The following is a 21,206-nucleotide window of genomic DNA, read 5'->3' as shown; positions in this document are numbered from 1 at the left end:
CATTTCATTGTTGCATGTCCTTTCGAATATATAAACTCATTAATTCTTATTATTCATTCTATTATTTCTCATTAATCAAATATCAAATATTGAAATTTGTAAAAATATTATTTTAAATCATATTTTAGAAAGCGTTGAAGTTGTAGGTGACATTTTGTAAAATTATTATTTTAAATAAATAATTTGTACTCACCTTTATATATACTAAATAAAATATAATTTATTTTTCTTTATTATTGATTTACATCTGTCTATATTAAAAGCATTTCATTATATATAACATATTAAAATATAACATGCTTGACCTTTCAAATATATAAAATTATTAATTTACAAAAATAAATACATTAATATGTTAATAATAGAGTTAGAAAAACAGATAAATATGTTAATTGCACTAAATTAATCTAATTATAAAGATAAACCTTCCTAAAAATTTAGAATAAATGCAGTAATATATTAATATTAAAGTTACAAAAGAAAGGTAAATATATTAATTGTAGAAAATTAATACAAGAAGACAAACTTCTCCCCAAAATTTATTTACTTTTATATGTATAAAGATAAAGATACCACCCTTATTTGCATAGTTTCCCACGTAGAATGCAGCTAATAGCAGATGTAAAATTTCGTGGCACTGCAACATCTATGATAATGTCAAAATTTTAAATTACTAGATAAGCTATAAAAGTTTATAATAAACAAATGAACAAGGCTTGTGTAGTCATTTTATTGGGTAACCGGTATGTTCTCGTGGATTGCAATTTTAAATAAGTTTGCATCGGCCGAAGAACCGAGTCCGGTCCAAACTTCTTAGGCCAGGCCGACATGAGGCCTCTTGCTGATATTGTGGGGTTGCTACCTTCTGTATTGCAATTTATTTATCGATTGCCAAAAAAATAAAATAACAAAACAGATCATTAACAATTTATTTATGTTTTTCTAATTTTTGAAGCTTTTAATTGACAAGAAAAATTAAAGGTTCTAAATAAAAAAGATACATGACTAAATCAAACTTATTTAATTTTAAAAATATAAAATTTTTATTGACTCAAAATAATTAAGAAACTAAAATTATCCATAATATAGACTAAAAAAACTTAATAAAATATATTTATACTTTTTTTTAAATAAGTAACATGAGTGAAAGAAGCAATCAACCGTGTGCGGGGGCAGGGGATACTGTGAAGGACCATCCCATTACTATAGTTTTATTTTGGAGTCAGCTTTTACTACGAACTGGAGACAACATTATTTGAAACTTAAAAGCAAAGGTCCAAAACTAAAAAGGTGAGAGTTGAAGGGCTTGCAGCGTAGTTCTAGTCCTTGTTTCTTCTGGAGAGAGGAAGTAGCGTTGCTTTCCCACTCTCAAGTTGTGTGTACCTTCGCCTTCGAAGACAAATCTTGCAACCGTCCCTTTCAACCAAAGTAAAGGTTACCCAACACACCCATGTGCAAATCATACTTACATTTGTTCTTATTCCATTTCTTTGAATATATCTTGTACCGTTTTCGTTGTTTCATCAATTTATTATTAGCCTTTTAAATATACACCAGATGTAATGTAATTGATAAAATAAAATTTTGAATGTTTAAATTTGATTTTAAATTAATTTAATTTGAAAAAAATATTATATATGTGATTTATGGTTGAATGTTTTTGTTTTAAATGATATATTTTTTAAAAAATTACTTATTTGAATTATATTGATTAAAATAACTTTAAATGTGTATAATAGATGTAAAAGAATAAAATAATGCATCCTATAATGGTTTTAAATTTATATGCATGCGCGTGTATATATATATATAGGGGCAAGATCTTTTTAAGTAAGTCTAAAAACTCTTATACTAAATCTGAATATTTCATTTAATTTATATTTAACGAGTTATAATTTATTACTTCACTTACCGTTAGATGTAATTTAAATGAAAGGTTCAGATTTAGTATAAGAATTTTTAGACTTACATTGGTATAAAAAGATTATTCTCCACACACACACACACATATATATATATATATATATATATATATATATATATATGGATCATTTTAAGTGAGATATATTAATAATGGTCATTAGTAAGAGAGATAAGAAAGTGAATAGTGAGATAGTATCATCAAATCTAAACTCTTTATTTTGATCTAATGGTCATTATTAATGTCTTTCACTTCTCATAATAACAAACTCCTTTCACTTGAAATTTTTTTTTTCTCTCTCTCTATATATATATATATATATATATACATGTGTGTGTATTTTTAAACTTAAAACATGCATATATAAGGTAGTATTTGGATATTGTCCCTAAACAATGAAGAATAGAGATACTAATGTTTATGCTTGTGAATTATGTTTAGAAATGAAGATAAAATGTTATGTATTGCGTTTTGTATTATGTTTAGATGTAAGAGACAAAACATATTAAAAATAGTGTCTGTAATTTTGTAAAATTATCAAGAGTATTTTGATTTTAAAAAATATAGCCTATATGACCCTAGCGTTAGGACACCAATGTCTGTTATTCTATAAGATACATTGATGTGTTTCGAATTTGTGTCTTACGTGTCCTTTTGTATCTCTATTTTTCTAGCAAGACGCGTGCCTCCATGTTTCTGTCTCATTATTTGTTTCTCTAAACCAAACGTTACCTAAATGTTTCATTAGAGCTTAAACATAATTTTAAGAATAATTTTTTTTTAGCATTTCACAAAATGAAGCCTTAAATATGTAAAACTGAGCTAAGAGACTTACTAACATTGTATTAAATTTTGTAATATTAATTATGAAAAAATACAATTTTTTTATTATGTATTTTTAGACTCTGTTAGAAAAATTGATATATAATAATAAAAAGTATGTTGTCATTAAATAATAACGAGAGAGGAAAGAGATAATATAAAAAAAATTAAAATACTTTTAACTATTAATTAAAATTTATTAAAAATATAAAAATTAGGTAAGCATCACTATTTTTTACTCATAAAAATTAAAAGTATATAAAAAAATTATGATAAAATGTGTGTTACTAACTTTCTCTCACCTATCTTACTTTCGTTTTGTATGATCTCCTCGTCCAAGGTTCCAGATTTTTTCCCTTAGATCATGGACCTCGAAAACATTTTGGGCTCTAATATCAATATCACTTATTGGACATTCATGAAAAACCCCATCTTAGTTGTTAGTGTTTGACCAAAAACAAAAGTTGTGAGTGGATTATGATTAGTAGGAGTGCCGACTAACTAAAATACCTTGGGGCAATTTGGTATCGCCCACTTCAACTAACATAGACTCAAGACTATATGGAACATTTTCTTTTAACAAATAATCAGTGATAAGAAAATAATAACATTTTTATCCCCTTGAAAGAGTATAACTTAAATGTTTAAAGTCTAGAAGTTAAACTTGAAGATGAGCAAATTTTTTTACCAATTACTATATAACCAATTAACCATTTGCACGGAAGAAGGGGGCACAGTGATTCCATTGATAATTTCGATTTGAATTGTAGTGTGTGGTTGGGACAAGAATTGCGTAGGATCACAACAATTAAATTATTTTTGACAGAAATCCTGCTTTCGCTTTCAATGTTTTGAGCAATTATTGAGGGAAGGTAAAGAAAAATCTTTATTTGTATAATATCTTCTCCAGAGGCTCGCATGATTGCTCATATAATCTCTATGTCCTGATTCTGTTCCGTTATGTCAAATGGTCTCAGTACTGTTACATAACATAACATAAGAGAAAAAAACAAAATCTTTGATCTGTTGGTTTATATACTTTTAGATTTTGAGACATGTTCTATATAATCAGGTGAACTACCATTAGGTGAGATTCTGATTAGTCACCAAAATCAATCCACCTTTTATTCAACTTGACTCCTCTGTCACTAATTTTTCTATTTGTTTAAGGGTTGTAAAAATTGTTTGGTTTCAAAAGCCAATCATTAGCAAGAATTTTATATACATTAAACATGTTTTTTTTTCTTTAGTTTTGTTATTAAGACAAATAATAGAATGATATTAGTTTATGAGTTTAATTTTTTTTTGCTATTATTAATACACTATAACTTAAATGATTAAATTTGATCGAATGAAATTAAATTAACTTAAACTAAATCAAAATTTAATTAAACATAGATATCCTTTATTGAATAATTCTATTTAATACAATTGTATTTATTATCTCTAAAACTTAAATTTACAAATTAAGCTGAATAAATTTCATGGGGATTAATTCATAAGACCAATGAAATAGATCAAACTGTCGTAGTGAACTAAATTTATTTATTTAAATCTCTCCCACTTTTCTCAAGTTTCACTCCAACAAGAGAAACTCAAATTTCTCTCTTCAAATTTGACTATCTCCAACGGAGTGGTTGGACGTTTGAGTGAAGAAGCATGATTGTGATATATTAGTTGGAGGTCTCATTTGACAACATTCATGGTTGCTTCAAGATGACGACTTGTTGAGGGAAGGGTTTATACAAATAAAAAAGAAACACAATTTTTGGGTAGAAGTAAGAGTTAAAAAGAAAAAAAGAAAAGCAATGGGGAGAAGAATGATTAACAAGATGATTAAGTTTTGCGTTGGGAAAAGTAAAAATGGGATTCCTTGCAGCTTTTCATTTCTCATTTGACTACTAATTGCCTTCTCATCATTGCTTTCAAATTACGGCTTTCCAAAATAATGAATTTATTTAAATTTACGTAAATCAAATCAAAACGAAGCATCATTTAAATCTTACAAGAAGCCAATAACCAAAAACTTGACCTTTTCTAATGTCACAGGGAGTAATGTTTTTTTTATTTGATAAATAAAAAAATTATAAAAAGTAAAGATAAAAATATCTCAATTTTCAAATGGGAGACATTATTAAATAAAAGACCGCGTGCATGGGAAACCATCATGAATAGTCAATACAGGACAAACAATCTTTTATTTAATTCCCTCCATACCCTTCCACATTAGATGATACATTCTCCTATGTACAATCTTTTCAACATTTATTTTATTTAATTCTTACGTGAAGAATGTATTTAATTTACATATTCGAATTTTGATTTTAATATATTGCATTCTGAGTGGCATGGGTGGGGTCGTGTCTGCACAAACAATCAGTGGCATTGCTGAAAACGGAACAGAAACATACTACGTTCTGCTCCTCTCTCTCTCTTTACCCGAGCTTTCCTCCATTGCTTCGTTTCGAGTCTAGGGTTTTTTTCTTCATTCTTGTTTCTACGGATTCGCTGAATTGAAGCTGCAGCGTCGTCAATGTACCCCTCTCTTTTATCCTTTGCTTCCACTTGCTGGTAATTCTTCGATTCCGATTACACCCTCTAATCATACCTTTTTTGCTTTAATGCTAACTCATTGTCCCAATATGTATGCCTATGTAGAACATTGTTTCACTGTGGTCAACACCGTTCGTTTATACGGTACACCTCAGCACCTGTTTACTCGGATTTCGACTTTTTCTTCTGTGGTTTGAGTTGTTTTACTTTAAAACTGTTTTGGATATGAAAACGGAGTAGTTGTTGCTGGGTTGCACATTCTGGATGATACTGGATTTGTATTTCATCTTCGTGTGTGTGTGTTTGTGTGTGTATATTTATTTATATTTAATTTTTAAGCGAGTTTTTGGTTGGGGTCAATTTTTTGGGAAACGAACCGATCCTGAATTCATAGGACTTCGCCTTCCTTTGTTAATAGGATAATGTGGTGCTAAATATGAAGAAGAACTGCCTTATAGCTTCGCCTGGCTCAGCATTTGTTCCGATCTGCTGCTAATTGATTGGTTTCTGAACGCTTTTAGAAAGATAAGATAATGGAGGGCCTTGATTTGGATAGTTTTGGGAGTTGAGAGGGGAAGGATTGAAAGGAAAATGAAGGGGAAGGGGAAAAGAATGTGGTTGTGGGAGGTTAATTTACAAGTTTCCTTACACTTGTTTGTATCTCACATTATCTGTCAACTCAACTTCCTTCCCTTGTTCTTGCTTAAATTACATTTTTCATATTATGTTTTGGTTTGCTAATGCTTTCAAATGTTTGGCATTATATCAGGTTTCAAATGCCATTTAGCTGGTAGACTGAGTTGATGTACCATTCAGACTTCAATTTGATTTGACCAAAGAATGGTTTGGATTCTGGACGTTGGATTCTGGGTTCTTTTTCCTTGAGTTGTGATTTTATGGTGTCTGATACCCTCTATGTGAAGTGTAGTAGTGAGTAGAGACTTGAGGCATCGAGTTTTGAGTTGCATCCACGATGAAAGAGTTAAGTTAGCTAAGCAATTGGTCTTGTAATGGGTTCATACTCTGGCACTTGTGAAATAGTTGAAGCAAGGGAGGAGCTAAATACACGGAAAGCTCCTGGGATTTATCAGTCCAATTCTGAATGTAGCACATCTGAGAAAAATCAGAAACTTTCAATGCTGAAACTGGGATACAAGAATGATCTAGATGATGATATTAATAAACTGTTTGAATCAATTTCTCTTAAATCTTCATCAAGGGATTTGGGCCTTTTACAAGATGGTACAAGCCCTAAACTGAAAAATGCATTAAAAAAGCCTATGACAATGGGCGTTTCTCGGTCCCCAAGAGTTGGAGCTGCTGAGCCTGTTAATTTGAAACAAGCATTAAGAGACCTGTGTATATCTAAGGCATCAGAAATGGCTGCTACGAAACGATTATCAAAATCAACAGCTTCTCCGAGAATATCAGAGGTTGGAAAGATACAGACATTGTACAATTCAGTTGTAGCAGAAACCAGTCGATCTGGGTCTTCCTCTGTTGAGAGCAAATGGTGTCAAATTGAAATATCTCAGGTGCCAGAAGAAAGCAAATCATTTTCCTTGAAGAAAATCTCCCCGTCTCATCAAACTGCACAAGTCACATCGTTGAGCCAAAACATTCATTCGTCTTGTGATATTGCGGTTGCAACTACTCAAAATGATTCTGGGATTTCATTGATCCGAAGTGGTTTGGCATGCTCATCAAGTAAAATCGGGGTTCAATCACCACGAGTGGTACCTGTTCAAACAGTAGAACACGCTTCTGCTTCTTCTCCATCTCTTTATAATACTCTCGGAAGCAAATTAGAGCTGCCCAAAAATGTATCTTCCCCTAAAAAGTTAGGAAATAAAGCGCTTGTGTCAAATACAGGGCGGAAAGGTAGGTTGCAAACAGCATCTTCTTCTCCATCTACTTCTGTAAATGGCAACAGAGTTAACAAGCTGCCACGCCATGCTCCCCGTACAGTTAAATCAGTCATCAAGAACATGAGTAAGAAGAAACTAAAGGAGGATTCAGATTCAGATTTAAGTGGTCCTACATTTATTGAAGTTAATAAGCCAGTTGCTGGTACACCTCGGCTGGTTTGTGAGAGATGTAGGTGTGCTTTAGAAAATACAAGTGATGAAAAAAACCAAGATATTATGGCATCGGACTCTACTAGTCCTGGAAATGGAGTAAACTTGAGTAATGTGCAATCTGGTTCAAATGGTTTGGTTTCAACAAGTGGTAATAAAAGCAAAACAGCTGCAAAAGTGAAGAAGAGCACCAAGTTGAAAGAGCAACTTGAGTTTTCACAAAGTTCAAAAAGTAGTCAGGGTGAGTACAGTAGTAGTACCAGTACCAGTGATGAGAGCAATTTAAGTGGCTCAAGTCGTGGCACCAGGCCTCACATGTCAAAGGATGTTAGATGGGCAGCCATACGACATGCTCAAGTGCAGCATGGAGTCTTGGGCTTGAGACACTTCAATCTTTTAAAGAAACTTGGTTGTGGAGACATCGGAACTGTATATCTTGCCGAACTAATTGGCACAAGTTGTTTGTTTGCTATTAAGGTCATGGACAATGAATTTTTGGAAAGAAGGAAGAAGACTCCTAGAGCTCAAACTGAAAGAGAAATATTAAGGATGCTGGATCATCCATTTCTTCCCACACTGTATATGCAATTTACATCAGACAATCTATCATGTCTGGTCATGGAATATTGTCCAGGTGGAGATCTTCATGTTCTGCGTCAGAAGCAGCTTGGTAGAAGTTTCTCAGAGCCAGCAGCAAGGTAAGATGCTAAGAGCAAATGTCCAGTAATATATTAGCATTTTAGTTCGCATTTTGTCTGAAGTTATATGCAAAGGGCAATAAACGATACCATTTCTCAACTGCTCAAATATTTCCTAGTAAAAAAAATATATATATAATTTGCACAATTGTTGTTGTGTTCTTGTGCTCATTCTCATTTTTGTCATGCATATATGTCATATCTGGTGTATTCAACAGGTTTTTGAGATGTTTCTTCTGTATAATATATACACTTCATTAAATATGATTCTATAAATCTCAGAAGTTATGAAATGAAGTCAGCACAGTAGTTTGTTTCACTTTGATTGTGCTTCATAATTACTTTGGAATTATCTATTGTTTGTGTATTCAAACTTTGTTCTTTCTATAAATTTGATAGATTTGAAACAGATAGATAATAAAATCCTGTCCATGACTCGGGTTACTGATCAATGAAACATTTACAGCTGTGATGCAACTTGGTTGCACCATGTTTCCTTTGCCCATGATTCAGCCAGCAATGTAATCTTCCTCCTGTATCCACCTACTTAATCTCCAGCTTCCCATGCTACTGCGCTCTGTATTTCTAAACCTGGCAGTCCTCCACTAGTCGGATCTCTGTTCTTGATGCCCTTTGTTTGGTGTTGGAGCAAATATTGATTGAATTACTTGATGATTCATTTTGATGATAATTTCTTTGTATACCATATACTGGAAGCATCTATTGGCTGTTTCTGAAACTTCCATACATGTATTCTGCAGATTTTATGTTGTTGGAGGAAATATTGATTGAATTACTTGATGATTCATTTTGATAATAATTTCTTTGTATACCATATACTGGAAGCATCTATTGGCTGTTTCTGAAACTTCCATACATGTATTCTGCAGATTTTATGTTGCTGAAGTGCTCCTTGCTTTGGAGTACCTGCACATGCTCGGAGTTATTTACCGAGATTTGAAACCTGAAAACATTCTTGTTCGAGAAGATGGCCACATTATGCTCACTGATTTTGATCTGTCACTGAGGTGTGCTGTCAGCCCAACGCTTCTGAAATCATCTTCTGATGTTGATCCTGCAAAAATTTCTGGTCTAAGTGCACAATCAAGTTGCATTGAGCCGTTCTGCATTGAACCATCCTGTCAAGTTCCATGCTTCAGCCCTAGATTCTTACCTGCTGCTGCAAAAGCAAGGAAGTTTAAAGTTGATCATGCTGCCCAGGTAAGATCATTGCCACAGCTCGTGGCCGAGCCCACTGATGCAAGATCAAACTCATTTGTTGGTACACATGAATACCTGGCTCCTGAGATCATCAAAGAAGAGGGACATGGAGCTGCCGTTGACTGGTGGACATTTGGTGTTTTTCTCTATGAGCTTTTATACGGTAGAACACCCTTCAAAGGTTCTAACAATGAAGAAACATTGGCAAACGTGGTGTTGCAGAGTCTTAGATTCCCTGACGACCCTTTTGTTAGTTTTCAAGCAAAAGATCTAATTAGAGGGTTGTTGGTTAAAGAGCCTGAAAATCGTTTGGGTTCAGAGAAAGGAGCTGCTGAGATTAAACAGCATCCCTTCTTCGAGGGCCTTAACTGGGCCTTAATTCGCTGCTCTGTCCCACCAGAAATTCCCGAGTATTGTGATTTTGGAGTTTCAGACATGATGAACTTGCAGGTCAAAGGTGCTAAGTACTTGGAGTATAAAGCAGGAGAGCATGTAGAATTCGAGTTGTTTTAAAGACACTACTCTGTCAAGAGTGGCATTCCTGTATTAGATTCCCATGTTTATGGCTCCATGCTCTTTGCGGCGAGCTGTTATTTATATGTAAGCCTAATAGTCTATCATGAAAATTAGTTTTGTTTATATATCAGTGTCTTGCATTTGGAAGTTATTAATTAGGAGGTTCAGGTTATATGGCAACTCGACGGTCAATGATCTCAATCTGAATTTTCCGTGCTCATGTCCAGAGGGCAAGACCAGTCCTGCCATATTAACATCAGCCTTGAATGGATTGAGATGGAATTAGATCTCACCATTGCATTACATGAGTCCTGAGATGCAAATGCTTACCAAAATATAAGTTTATTATTGTACAGAGCAAGTAGAATGATATTATCAACACGTCGATCAAATTTTGATGTGTGGTTTTTATATAGAAAATTTTTTAAGAGTAACGCTCGAAACACACTTTCCATATTACTTCTTTATATAATTCAATTCTTAATATTAGTTAAAATTTATTGAAAATTAAAAAAAAGAGAAAAACATTAATTTAAAAATAAAAAAAATGTAATTTACTTAATTTTAGTTTTTGCTAAATTATAATTAAGAATAAAAAATGTGTTACAAAAAATATGTTAAAAAATGTATTGTTAACGTTACTCTTAGTATTTATTTTCAATTTACACTCAAAATATTAATATTAATTATTTTTTATTTTTTTCAATAAATTACAAATATGTACCTAATAACTTATAAGCATGTTAAAGTTAAATTTTTGGTTTTATTAACAGGTTAAAATATACAAAATTAATTTTTTTTAATTTAACATAATTATATTTATTAAAATTCAAATATAATATTAAACTTAAATAATACCTAAAAGTTAATATGAGATTCACATAATGGAATTTAATGAGTCTTTATTTATATCATGTTTTAATAAAAAAAAAGTATAAAAAATACTTAATATATATCTAATTTAATAAAATATATATTTTAATTATTATAATTATGATCAAATTTTATTTTAATTCTCCATTTTTTAGTTTGTTATCCTCCTAAAGTTAAAAATTGTTAGATAATAAATTTTGTTATCGCCGTTTGTATACAGCAGTATCCCATCATCATATTATGTATCATTCTAGTTTCTTCATCAACTTCTTCCAAAAGTGAATAGAAATCTTTTTTCACAAATTTTAGGCATTGAATTTGAGTGAGAATACTTGGGCTTCCTTACCCCTTCTCTTGATAGTTTTCCAAACGGCATAAAATTCATAGCAGCTCCGGGCACCGGTGAAGTGAGTAGTGATTGACTCCTTCATGGAGGTCTCGGACGACGAGCACATTATCCTGCTTTGCACTAACACTGATCAAATGGAAACAACTAAAACCCTAAACGAAGAGATTCTTCTGTCGACCACAGATATCCTCGCTTGGGATTTCCCAACCATTCTTAGTTTCAACACGATCAAAGTTCAGGCACATCGCGATAGGTTCGTTACTTCCTTCATTTTGTTTCTCCATAAAATGAAACAATTCAACTTAATTCATCGCTCATGCCTGCGATTATTGTTTCAAACAGCCTCATTGAACAATCTTTGTATTTCCGTGGCCTCCTCAGCGGGAGCTTCAGGTAGACAATATGTGAATCTCACATTCTTCTTTTCTTTTCCCCGTCATGTTATCTTTGAATCGATCTCAAGAGCTTTTGCGTATACTCCGCTTCTCATTACTCCTACAGTGAATCGTGCTTGGCCTCTATCACTGTCAAGTGGAATGTGTGCGAATTTCTGCAAATTCTTAAGCATATGTGTGGCTGCGCATTGGATATTTCGATGGATAATGTCCTACCTCTTTATGAGGTACATTTTTTTTTAAAACTTATTCATCAACGTTCTTTTTAGTTTAATAGTGTTAGTACAAGAGAAGCTGTCACATTTATCAGGCAATCCGTGGCTGTAATGTTTGGATTCTTTATTTTATTTGAGGAGGTTAAATTTGTATCTAGTCTGTTCATCATTATAGGCTAATGTGTTTTGTATCTTGTATGTGTCAGGGTGCACTTTATTTTGGAGTGGAGACACTTCTCCTGAAGTGTGAGACGTGGCTTTCTGAGGTTTTATCACCCAAAGAACTTCAATCTACTCAAATACAAATAGCGGACTTGATCCAAATTTGGAAATTTGGCTTGGATCATGGTAGAATTTTGTTATTATGGAAAAAATGATTGACTTTCAACTTCAGCAATTTTTTTCACTTTTTCCTATAGCATTGCACGGTTCATTCTAATTTTTTAATGTATTGCTTTTGCAGCCAGCAACTTTATCCTGCACTTATGTATGGGCTACCTAGCAAGAAATTTTGTATGTACTCAACTCTTTCACCAGGGCTTGGGCAATAAACAACAACCTTATGCTTTCGAATGGTTGTTCAATTGTTAATCATGCGTTGTTATGTTTCCCCATAAAATGAATCTTATGAGTTGCTTTTACAGATCTACTGATCGGACTATTGCTGCAGTATTTTTCCAAGTGTCCTGACATTATTATATTATTGTTACATTGATATCCTTTTGGTGACTATTTCTTAGAGTTGACTTTTCAGGATATGTGGATTCCAAAGACATATGATATCACTGAGAAATGAACTCACACCCATGCCCTTTCTATAGGGATTTGTTTGTCTGTGTGTGTATGTTTTGTTTATTTTGCATCCGCATGATATGATGCCATCAAGTGACATTTCTTTTCATACCACTGTTGGAAACCTGTATCTATGGACATCAATTGGGTTTAATTCTTTTCCTGTTTCTGTCATCTGAAATACATTAGATGCTTGGTTATGCTTTAAAAGTGGTTTGGGTTACTTTTCAGGAAACCAAACAGCAATATTTCTTTTAAGCTTTATGCTATTCTTAATTTTTTATTTTTAAATTAAATTAAATGTGGCATTATCAATGATTTTTCTTTTATTTTCTTGTTTTGCAGATGTGGGCAAAGTATAGCAATTTTTTTAGAAAACTTCCATATGACCTGCTGTTCTCTTCAGTGAAGCACCCTCATTTGACTGTTGACAGGTTGGTTGATTGTTTACAAAATGGTTCATTCAATATATGTAATTTACTATGTAAATTTAAGATTCTAATGTTATAGTATCTTGACAGTGAGATGCATCTATCTGATGCACTTCTTCTCTGGCTTGAAAGTAGCATGGAAAATTTGGAGAGGCCAAGCAAAACTGAAGACAACTGCAATGAAATTCTAAAGCAAGTGAGTTTGTATGCCTTATTATTGATATACAGGTCTTGAATCTATTCTATAAACGATACAGTCTCTGGAAAAATTCCTGGCATAGAGGGTGCTGGCAAATCCTATTTTTTTCCCCCATCTTCTAGACAAAAGGATATAACTTCACTCTGTTACTGAACGTTGTCAGTGTCAACAATATGATACTTATGGACAAGGTTTCTTTTTAAAATTACAGGATAAAAATAGAAAGGAAAAAAATAGTTCTCTGAATAATTGTGAGATGTTATGATGGCATGATTAGAAAAATACAACCCTAATTCTCCTATTAATACTAATAATCTAGGTAAATGCTAGTATTGTGCCATTAGTACTAAGCCTTTTATAACTTTTTATTTTTGGTTCTTAACAGATTCGTGTGGGCCTTTTGCCTTTGTGGTTTGCTGTAGGTATACCATTTTCTCAAGCTTTTACCTGAAGCCTTGAAAAGTGTTTATTGTTCATGCAGAAATTCCTAGACAATGTTAGGTAATTTTTTTATTTGTTTAACAGGAAAAAGAAACTCTCTTTATTTTAGGCAGCTGGCTGAGGAAAGCCTTGATTCAATTTTCAGACTACTAAATATTGTACCTATGGGTTTGCTAGATACTTTTGAGCATAGTGACTTGCAACATCTCAGGATTCGGCTGACAGAATATTCAAAGGTATTTCTAATACTTGACAATCACAAAATGATTTTGGCTTTGTTGACTATGTTAGCTTGAGATAAGGAGCCTTTAATACTTAGCATTTACGATGTTGCCTGATTTTCTCAGGATAAAAAAAAGAATTGATTACTATCTTACATGAATTTTGCTTTATTAATTATTGGTTTAGATTGCCTCTATATGAACATTTTTACACCAAATTAGAAAATGAAGCAGCAGTTCCCCTCCATCCTTAGCCCATACCAATTTAAGTGCAAGGGATATTTGAACAAAGATGATACTATCTTTAATTTCTTTTGATGACGTGGACAGAAATATAATATGTCAAGGGAAGGATCCATAAAACATTTTAATGATATGGTTCTTAATTCTTCTAGTTGCTTAACTTCCATGTCTTTGGGGCAATTTTTTGACACTTAATTGATCAATGTTACGTTGAAAGTATCTATTTGTTCCTTCTGGCATTTGGTTTCATTGTCTAATTGTGCTAGTCAAACACATTGTTTTGTATTCATATATTTGCCAACTTTATTTCAGTTGTCTGCAAGGAGTCTATGATAATCTATTGAGAATGCTATTGTGCTTTTGTAACATAAATTTCCATTGTATGCAGAAAGTGAACCTATCTGATTGTCCACAAATAACATCTACATTACTTCTTCTGTCACTCATCCCTCCATCATATCTGATAGATCCTGTTCAAAAGAAGATTATAAAACAGTTCTTTATTAATTGTGGACATCCTGCAAGAGATAAATATGCGTTCCCACAAAAAATGTTGGAAACCCTTACCTTCGAAGCAGTGCAGGAGGTGGATATCTCAAAGTGTCGAAATTTGCTTATTAAACATGCTGTTGATTGCTTCTGCAAGTCCTTTCCTTCTTTAAGAATATTGAAAGCAACTTATCTTTTGCACATGGAAACAACCAGTTTCCTACAATTATTGGAGAAATGCCCTTTGGTCTGTGAAATTGACCTGACTGTTGATATTACCCCACTGATACCAGCATTAGTTACTGTTCTATCATCTAGTCCTGCTGTGATACCACAGGTACCAGAGAAGACCTCTAGCATTAAATATAAATCAGTGGAAACTCTGTCGTTTAATGAGTTTGGACCTCCACTTTTGCTTTCTAATGTCACAAAACTCACCTTGGAAGGAAGAACTGATGTCAGTGGTAGGAGGTTTTTCTGGTGAAAAAAATTCATGTTGGATATAAATAATTTTGTTCTAGGTTATATATTTTTGTCTGTTAACATCCAATAATTTGTTTTTTATTTTGCCAGATTTGGGTCTCCACTATATCTCAAATTTCTGTGTTTTATTACAACACCTGAATATTAAAGGATGCATTTCTGTCACTGATATTGGCATATCAGATCTCATGTGCAGATGTAGAAAATTGAACTCAATTGTGGTTTGTGATACTTCATTTGGGATAAATTCAGTTCAAGCTCTTTGCTCAGCTATTTCAGATAGTGGCAACTTCCCCTCTCTACATTCTTTAGATAAACGTTCAAATTCTGTGGTGTCTAATTTTGAAACACTGCATATGGGTGGCTGCCGGGGTAAGTTGTGTTTCTTTCAGTTGGTTTATTTGGTTGAACTGCCAAAATGAATCTGTAAATACTTGGGTTCTATAAATTGAAAAAAAAAAAAAAGTTTTTCAAACCTTTTACTGGCCGCATATGTCTTTAACTTTGAGAAGTTACTGGGGCATTTCATAGTAAACGTTTTTACCTCACTTAGACTTTGTTTTATCTTAAGATGGTTTAAAAAGATCAAATGACTGATAAATGAAAATGGTGTGGCTTACCTATTTTCATGTGGTATGGTGAAAAATATAGATTTTCCTTGCTGTACATATGCTTTTGATACTATGCATACATTAGTTAAGTACTAATGATGTATGGGCCTGGATTACTCTTCTGATCTCTTGAAATGTCAGGCCTAAAAACTTTCATTACATGAGGAAATAGGTGATCAGCTGTAAGGCCTCAGGAATTAGTTGGTCCAACCCAACTTAGTCATGCGCCTTGGGCTTGGAATAAAAGAGGGGGATGTTGCAGTGGGCTAAATGGGAAATAGAAGTGAGAATTGGAAATCTCACGTGTATCTCTTTTATAGGGGAATGGGTAGTAGAGTGTGGGGAGTCAGTTTTGCTTTTCTGTTAGTAGTGGAATAGGAGCATAGCTCTGTGAGTATTGCAGAATACAGTACCTCTAATATATTTCTGTTCTTAATACATTTGTTATTTATCATTTTACTGCCTTCTGGTTTGTCGTCAGACCACCAATTTTTACGTTTTATTTCAAGCTTTTGCCTCACTTTTGAGGTGAAAGAACTCAATTTAGTGACAGCCTTATTGATCATTTGTTGTTTAAGCATAAAAGGGGGCCAAATCATGCTTTATGATTGAAAACAGCTTGTACAGCTCCAAGTACTGTTGGTTTGAGATGGATGTTTTACATTTTTCTAAGCTTTTAGTTTTACATTGAAAAAAATATGATGAATTGTTGTTTTGTAGGTATTTGTGAATCATCTCTAGTAGAGCTTATGTCTCAAACAAAAGCTTTGAGGAGTTTATGCCTGAGAGAGACTGACCTGATTGATCAGGCACTTTATAATTTTGTAGGTTGTTCCTTGGAGATGCTTGATGTTTCAAATACCAAGGTTTGTTGTCAAATTTGTGGAATCCAGCATGTTCTGTCTTTATCTTTGTAGTGGCAGTAGAAGTTGTTGATGTCTTATAATTTTATTGAAAATTTAAAGTGAGATGAAGCTTGAGGGAGTGTAGTTGGAATGCTTGCTTCATTCTAATGTACAACAGCAAGTTTATTTTTGATCTGATAGATGTTAGTTAAGACTTACAGGGTTACTTTCCACCTAAAATAATTAAGGATGATGTATATGTCTCCCTTAATTGCATGAAGATTGGCTAATAAACAAGTTATATCCTTGAATCCCATCTGTTGTTTTAGAAGCATTAACTACTTAAATACACATTATAAACCTTCATGCTTGCTTTAATTATACAAGCTAAGTCAAAGTTGGTTGGTTTGTACTTTTTTCATTGTTGTTCTATTTCATGGTCTCTAGTTAAAAAAATTCTCCTTGTGTGCAAATATCTCCTGTCTGCTTAATTGATATCTTTTATGCTTATCAATGTACAAGAATCTACCATTATATCACAGAACATTGCCCCAAAAATTTTGATTGATATACAGAGACATTTTGCATAACTGTAACACCTTGGAGTACATATGTGATATATCTAGTATTTTGCATCCATACTGTCATTAATTTCATGATAACTATTGTTTACTTTGGATTTTCAATTTTATTTATATATATATATATATATATATTTATTTTGTGAAATTGCAGATTTCTGGGGCTGCATTAGCGTTTGTTATTCATGGAAATCCAAGTTTAAAGTGTCTGAAAGCAAGAAGTTGTCAAAATTTGTTTCCAGGAGACAGTTGTATTGAAAATAGAGAATCTAGCTTTTCCTTCTTGCATGAAGAACTACATACTGAATTAGGAAAGATGTGTAGATTGGAAGAAATTGAATTTGGATGGGGCTTTTCTTCCTTCTATCTGAGTGCTCTGGAACCTGCACTGATGTCATTAAAGACCATCAATATAGGTTTAGGTGCGATGTTAGGTGAAGATGCTTTGAGACAATTACCTGCAATCTGTCCCTTGCTAGAAACAATAATCCTTCATTTTCAGGTAATAATTATTTTCCCTGTGATTTGAGGTTCACAGTATGGAAAAACAATGGAGAAAATTTTTCCTTAATTTAGTAGTCAAACTTTTCCAATCAACATGTACAATCCATGAGGTTCCATCATTATTACTTCCTTCAATTATTCAACCAGGCAAGTCAAAGTTATACTTTGAATCAGTCACATCAATTATAGCTAAAGTTTTGTCTTTCCAATTCTTCTTGAATCTGTGGATGAATGCTTGTTTCTCATGTTATGCTTCTGCTTTTGATTCTCAATTGTTGTAACACATTTCTAAAATTTTGTTTGTTGCTTTCTTTGTTGTTTTGGGTTTTGACAGGTAATATCCGATACTACTGTGACAAAATTTGTTACATCCTTGATAAACTTGCAAGTATTAGCTCTGTGTTATTGTTTTGGTGATATATCCATGTCAAGCTTCAAATTCCCCATGCAAAATCTTAGAAAGTTGAGGCTTGAAAGAGTAACCCCATGGATGACAAATGATGACTTGGTTGTTCTAACTCAAAATTGCAGAAATTTGGTTGAGCTTTCATTGCTAGGATGTCCTCTTCTTAACTCAGGTTAGGATTAATTAGTTGTAAAAATGATTAACTGCACTTGATTTCATTCATTGGATATGATTTTGTAACACATGCCTCTAATTTGATCAAGTTGAACCCTCCAGATAATAAAAGTATTACCAAACAGCCACTCTATGCCATTTCAATAATTGTTTTGTTTCCTATTGCTACTTAGATTTAGAATTCCTCAGTAATAACAAATAGCAACAAAGGGAAAAAAAAAGTTAAAGGGGAGAGTGGACAATATCAATATGGTGAAATTTCTTTTGTACAAGTACAACATAGTGATTGGTCACTGCTAATTTAATCAACTGGTGATAATTTACATGTTTGTAGTTGTTGTTATTTTTCATTGCAGATTCTCTTTGGATAATTTCATGTGGATGGCCAGGCTTGGTCTCTATCCATTTAGAGGTTTGCTAACTTACTCCCTTTTTAAACACTTATTACCCCATGAATGGTTATAACATGTTGATATATAATCATATATAGTCTTACAGAACTGTTAATTTTTGTGTAAATATGAATATGTGGCTTTGCAGCTGTCATCTTCTGGCCTTAAGAAATTTGATAAGAATGTATAATTTTTTTTTGCTGAGGAAGAGGAGGAAAAAAACCAGTCTCCAGTATTGGGAATTCAAAATGTTCTGCTCATTTTCTTGACGTGGAGATGGAGTGCTTATAATGTGACTGTGGGAATTCATTTCTTTTTAATTTGTTTTAATACATCAAATGCCTGTTGTTTAGATGATGTGTATGGTTATAGTTACATCATTCAGGATTATAAACTTGAGAGAGGGGACATGGAGAGATAATCCTAACATTTGTAACTGCACTCTGACATGGAGGTCTTCTTTCTAATAGGGAAATAATATTACAACTGTACTAGGCCTATATATGGAATAACAATAAAAATAACCAATGCTAATAACTCGACAATGAGCTTCTTTTGTTATAAAGCTATATTGTACCATGCTCTAGGTTTCTATATGTAAATTTTGATAGCAAGGATGCCTATTGTTTAGGACTGCGGAGAAGTAACAGCTAATGGGGTCTTTGCTCTTCATGATTGCAAAGCACTTGAAGATCTCTTGTTGCGTCATAATGTGAGCTTTCTATCTGCCTTTTTTTCTATTTAAAAAATACTCATTGCATCTTGCATGCATATAGAAATTACAAATGGTGGTCAGATGATAAGTTATTCATGCCTTTTTTCGGGTCAGAAAGTACTCTTTTACTTGATAATTGATTTTCATGTCTTAGATTTTCGAGTCATCTTTTAAATTAATGTAGCATCTTTTTGTTGCATACTTGCATTGCTACCCAGAATGCAGTTTTTGAATTACTCTTCTAAGTGTATTACCATATATAACATTAATCATTTAATTGTTATTGTTATTGTTTTTGTTGTTGTTATTATATAAAAAAGAAAGATAATCTGATGTGATTGTTACTCGTCTTGATGTCACATGATGACTCCTGGTACTAGACATGGTATTTGAGCCGGTTATGAATTTGTTGATTGCTGTACACATTTTTTTTTTCCAGCAACATTCTTTGATTTATTTGTTTTGAAGACCGAAACATGTCCTTGAATGATTGCGGGGTAACTTCTTGATTTTGATCATCAAAGTATATAATTGAAAGCATAGATGTCATTCTTTCTGCTCTTTTAAGAGACCCCTTGTCTCTCTGAAGTATGAGGCATACTATGCGTCTTTGACTATGAGATAATACTATCGTATGTTTAACATCCTAATTATATTTTTCTCCCCACCTTGCATAAAAAGAGAAGCTAACATTTTCTGTGTGGATCCCTCTGCATTTCTGAAACATGTATTGAAACTGTCATTTACTATTGATTTTACCATACATATGCAGGGCCCTGGGTTACACAGGAACTTCATTTGTCATGCCGCTTCTGAGGTTGCACTTTGCTTTTATTTATTTATTTCCTTTTGGTTTTGTAAAATCTCTAAAATGGTGGAAACTTGATATTAGATGTTGTATCTTCTGTCATAACTAACAGATGCCATTGCTTCGAAAATTGTCACTGGATATATGCGATGCAAGTGAAGGTGATTTTGACATTCCAAATGTAAGTCAGTGCAGCACCATTACTCTTCTGTAATTAGTTATTTTACCAGCTAAGTGTACTCCCAATCTATGGGGAATGTTATAAAGGTGCAAGTCTAGTGGTTATAATTCATACTCACGTTTCATTCTTTCGTACTTAGTTTTGTGATACAATTTGCATTGTGTGGTAAGTTTGAGCCAGTGTTATCCGTTAAGGATCGTCACATATTCAAGGGCAACATGGAATGAAGAATATGTTTTAGCCCTGGGCTGTTCTGATATTTTTGTGTGCTGCAGTTTGCAGATAGATACTCTCTGAGTTCCGTGAAGATAGCAAGATGCAAATCTCAAAGATGTGCTTTTAATCTCCCAGGGGCTCAAAGAAGATCCGTACATGTGGAAACTTTGGTGCTTGTGTGGAACAGCAGAGATCTCATCAGAACAGTGGTGAAGGAAAGGCTTTAGTAAATACATGTCTGAGCATTAATTAGATAATTGTGGGGTCTCATCACCGCTCATGATAATGGATTAGTTTTACAAGAAATTTGGTGACAGGAAGTAAGATTCTTAGTTATTAAGATGGTCTTTTGTATTAAGGAGTGAAACATCTGACAACACGATGCCAAGTTATTTAGAAGTCAGCGGTTTTGCACTGCGATTATGATTCGTGTTTTTGTTTCTCTCTCTCTCTCTCTCTCTTTTTTTATTTTTTATTTATCTTTTAAGCAAATCGTCTTCACAATGCTTTACGTGCGCGTTTGTTTTTCATTGTTATTTTAGTGAAAAATCACATTTAAAAAAAAAAGGTTTTCAGTAAGCTTTTATTTATCGGTTTAGAACATTACACGAGCTAGCTCAAAAACACATCAATAATTTGGATTTCATAGGATTGTCAGATAAAATTTCACAATTTCCGTTTTAAATCGAGCTTCTATTTTTGTGTGTAAAATGCTAGACTCAACTTTCTTTTATATATTTGGATCCCCTTGTGAAAACTTGACGTTCATTTAATGAAAATAAACTCATGAGAGAGAGGAAAGAGGAACTGGGAGTGGAGGGGAAAAGTGGCCG

General features: G+C 33.0%; 2 protein-coding genes across 4 annotated transcripts; both read left to right on the top strand.

The window, feature by feature from the left end:
* Positions 1-5,103: 5,103 nt before the first annotated feature.
* On the top strand, positions 5,104-10,318 carry LOC113861558 (serine/threonine-protein kinase D6PKL1). Its single transcript, XM_027494458.1, has 3 exons — positions 5,104-5,314; positions 6,066-8,072; positions 8,963-10,318. Exons 2-3 carry the CDS (start codon positions 6,307-6,309, stop codon positions 9,804-9,806), a joined length of 2,610 nt encoding a protein of 869 aa, XP_027350259.1. The 5' UTR covers positions 5,104-5,314; positions 6,066-6,306; the 3' UTR covers positions 9,807-10,318.
* Positions 10,319-10,906: 588 nt separating this feature from the next.
* Positions 10,907-20,798, top strand: LOC113861444 (BTB/POZ domain-containing protein FBL11). Of its 3 annotated transcripts, XM_027494255.1 has the most exons (19): positions 10,907-11,284; positions 11,374-11,424; positions 11,533-11,653; positions 11,848-11,989; positions 12,105-12,154; positions 12,779-12,867; positions 12,955-13,060; positions 13,449-13,485; positions 13,589-13,740; positions 14,357-14,921; positions 15,031-15,312; positions 16,272-16,417; positions 17,132-17,479; positions 17,816-18,059; positions 18,418-18,473; positions 19,085-19,165; positions 19,941-19,985; positions 20,089-20,157; positions 20,433-20,798. In XM_027494255.1, the coding sequence occupies exons 1-19, from the start codon at positions 11,112-11,114 to the stop codon at positions 20,598-20,600; spliced, it is 2,925 nt and encodes a 974-aa protein (XP_027350056.1). In that variant the 5' UTR covers positions 10,907-11,111; the 3' UTR covers positions 20,601-20,798. The 3 variants fall into 3 exon arrangements, with proteins under 3 accessions (XP_027350056.1, XP_027350057.1, XP_027350058.1); XM_027494256.1 differs by lacking the exon at positions 20,433-20,798 and having other exon boundaries at positions 10,940-11,284; positions 20,061-20,157; XM_027494257.1 differs by lacking the exons at positions 19,941-19,985; positions 20,089-20,157; positions 20,433-20,798 and adding an exon at positions 19,637-19,931 and having other exon boundaries at positions 10,940-11,284.
* The last annotated feature ends 408 nt before the right edge of the window (positions 20,799-21,206 follow it).

This window comes from Abrus precatorius, unplaced genomic scaffold (genome assembly GCF_003935025.1).
Source record: "Abrus precatorius isolate BTA unplaced genomic scaffold, Abrus_2018 Scaffold3, whole genome shotgun sequence".
Classification (NCBI taxonomy): Eukaryota; Viridiplantae; Streptophyta; class Magnoliopsida; order Fabales; family Fabaceae; genus Abrus; species Abrus precatorius.
This window is presented reverse-complemented; position numbering and strand designations above follow the sequence as displayed.

Excerpts from the sequence above, each read along its gene's own strand:
- LOC113861558 (XM_027494458.1), top strand. The coding sequence starts at position 6,307 with ATGGGTTCATACTCTGGCACTTGTGAAATAGTTGAAGCAAGGGAGGAG. Across the intron at positions 8,073-8,962 it reads TTCTCAGAGCCAGCAGCAAG|ATTTTATGTTGCTGAAGTGC; the intron begins GTAAGATGCTAA and ends TGTATTCTGCAG.
- LOC113861444 (XM_027494255.1), top strand. The coding sequence starts at position 11,112 with ATGGAGGTCTCGGACGACGAGCACATTATCCTGCTTTGCACTAACACT. Across the intron at positions 11,425-11,532 it reads CTCCTCAGCGGGAGCTTCAG|TGAATCGTGCTTGGCCTCTA; the intron begins GTAGACAATATG and ends TTACTCCTACAG. Across the intron at positions 13,486-13,588 it reads GCCTTTGTGGTTTGCTGTAG|GAAAAAGAAACTCTCTTTAT; the intron begins GTATACCATTTT and ends TTTGTTTAACAG.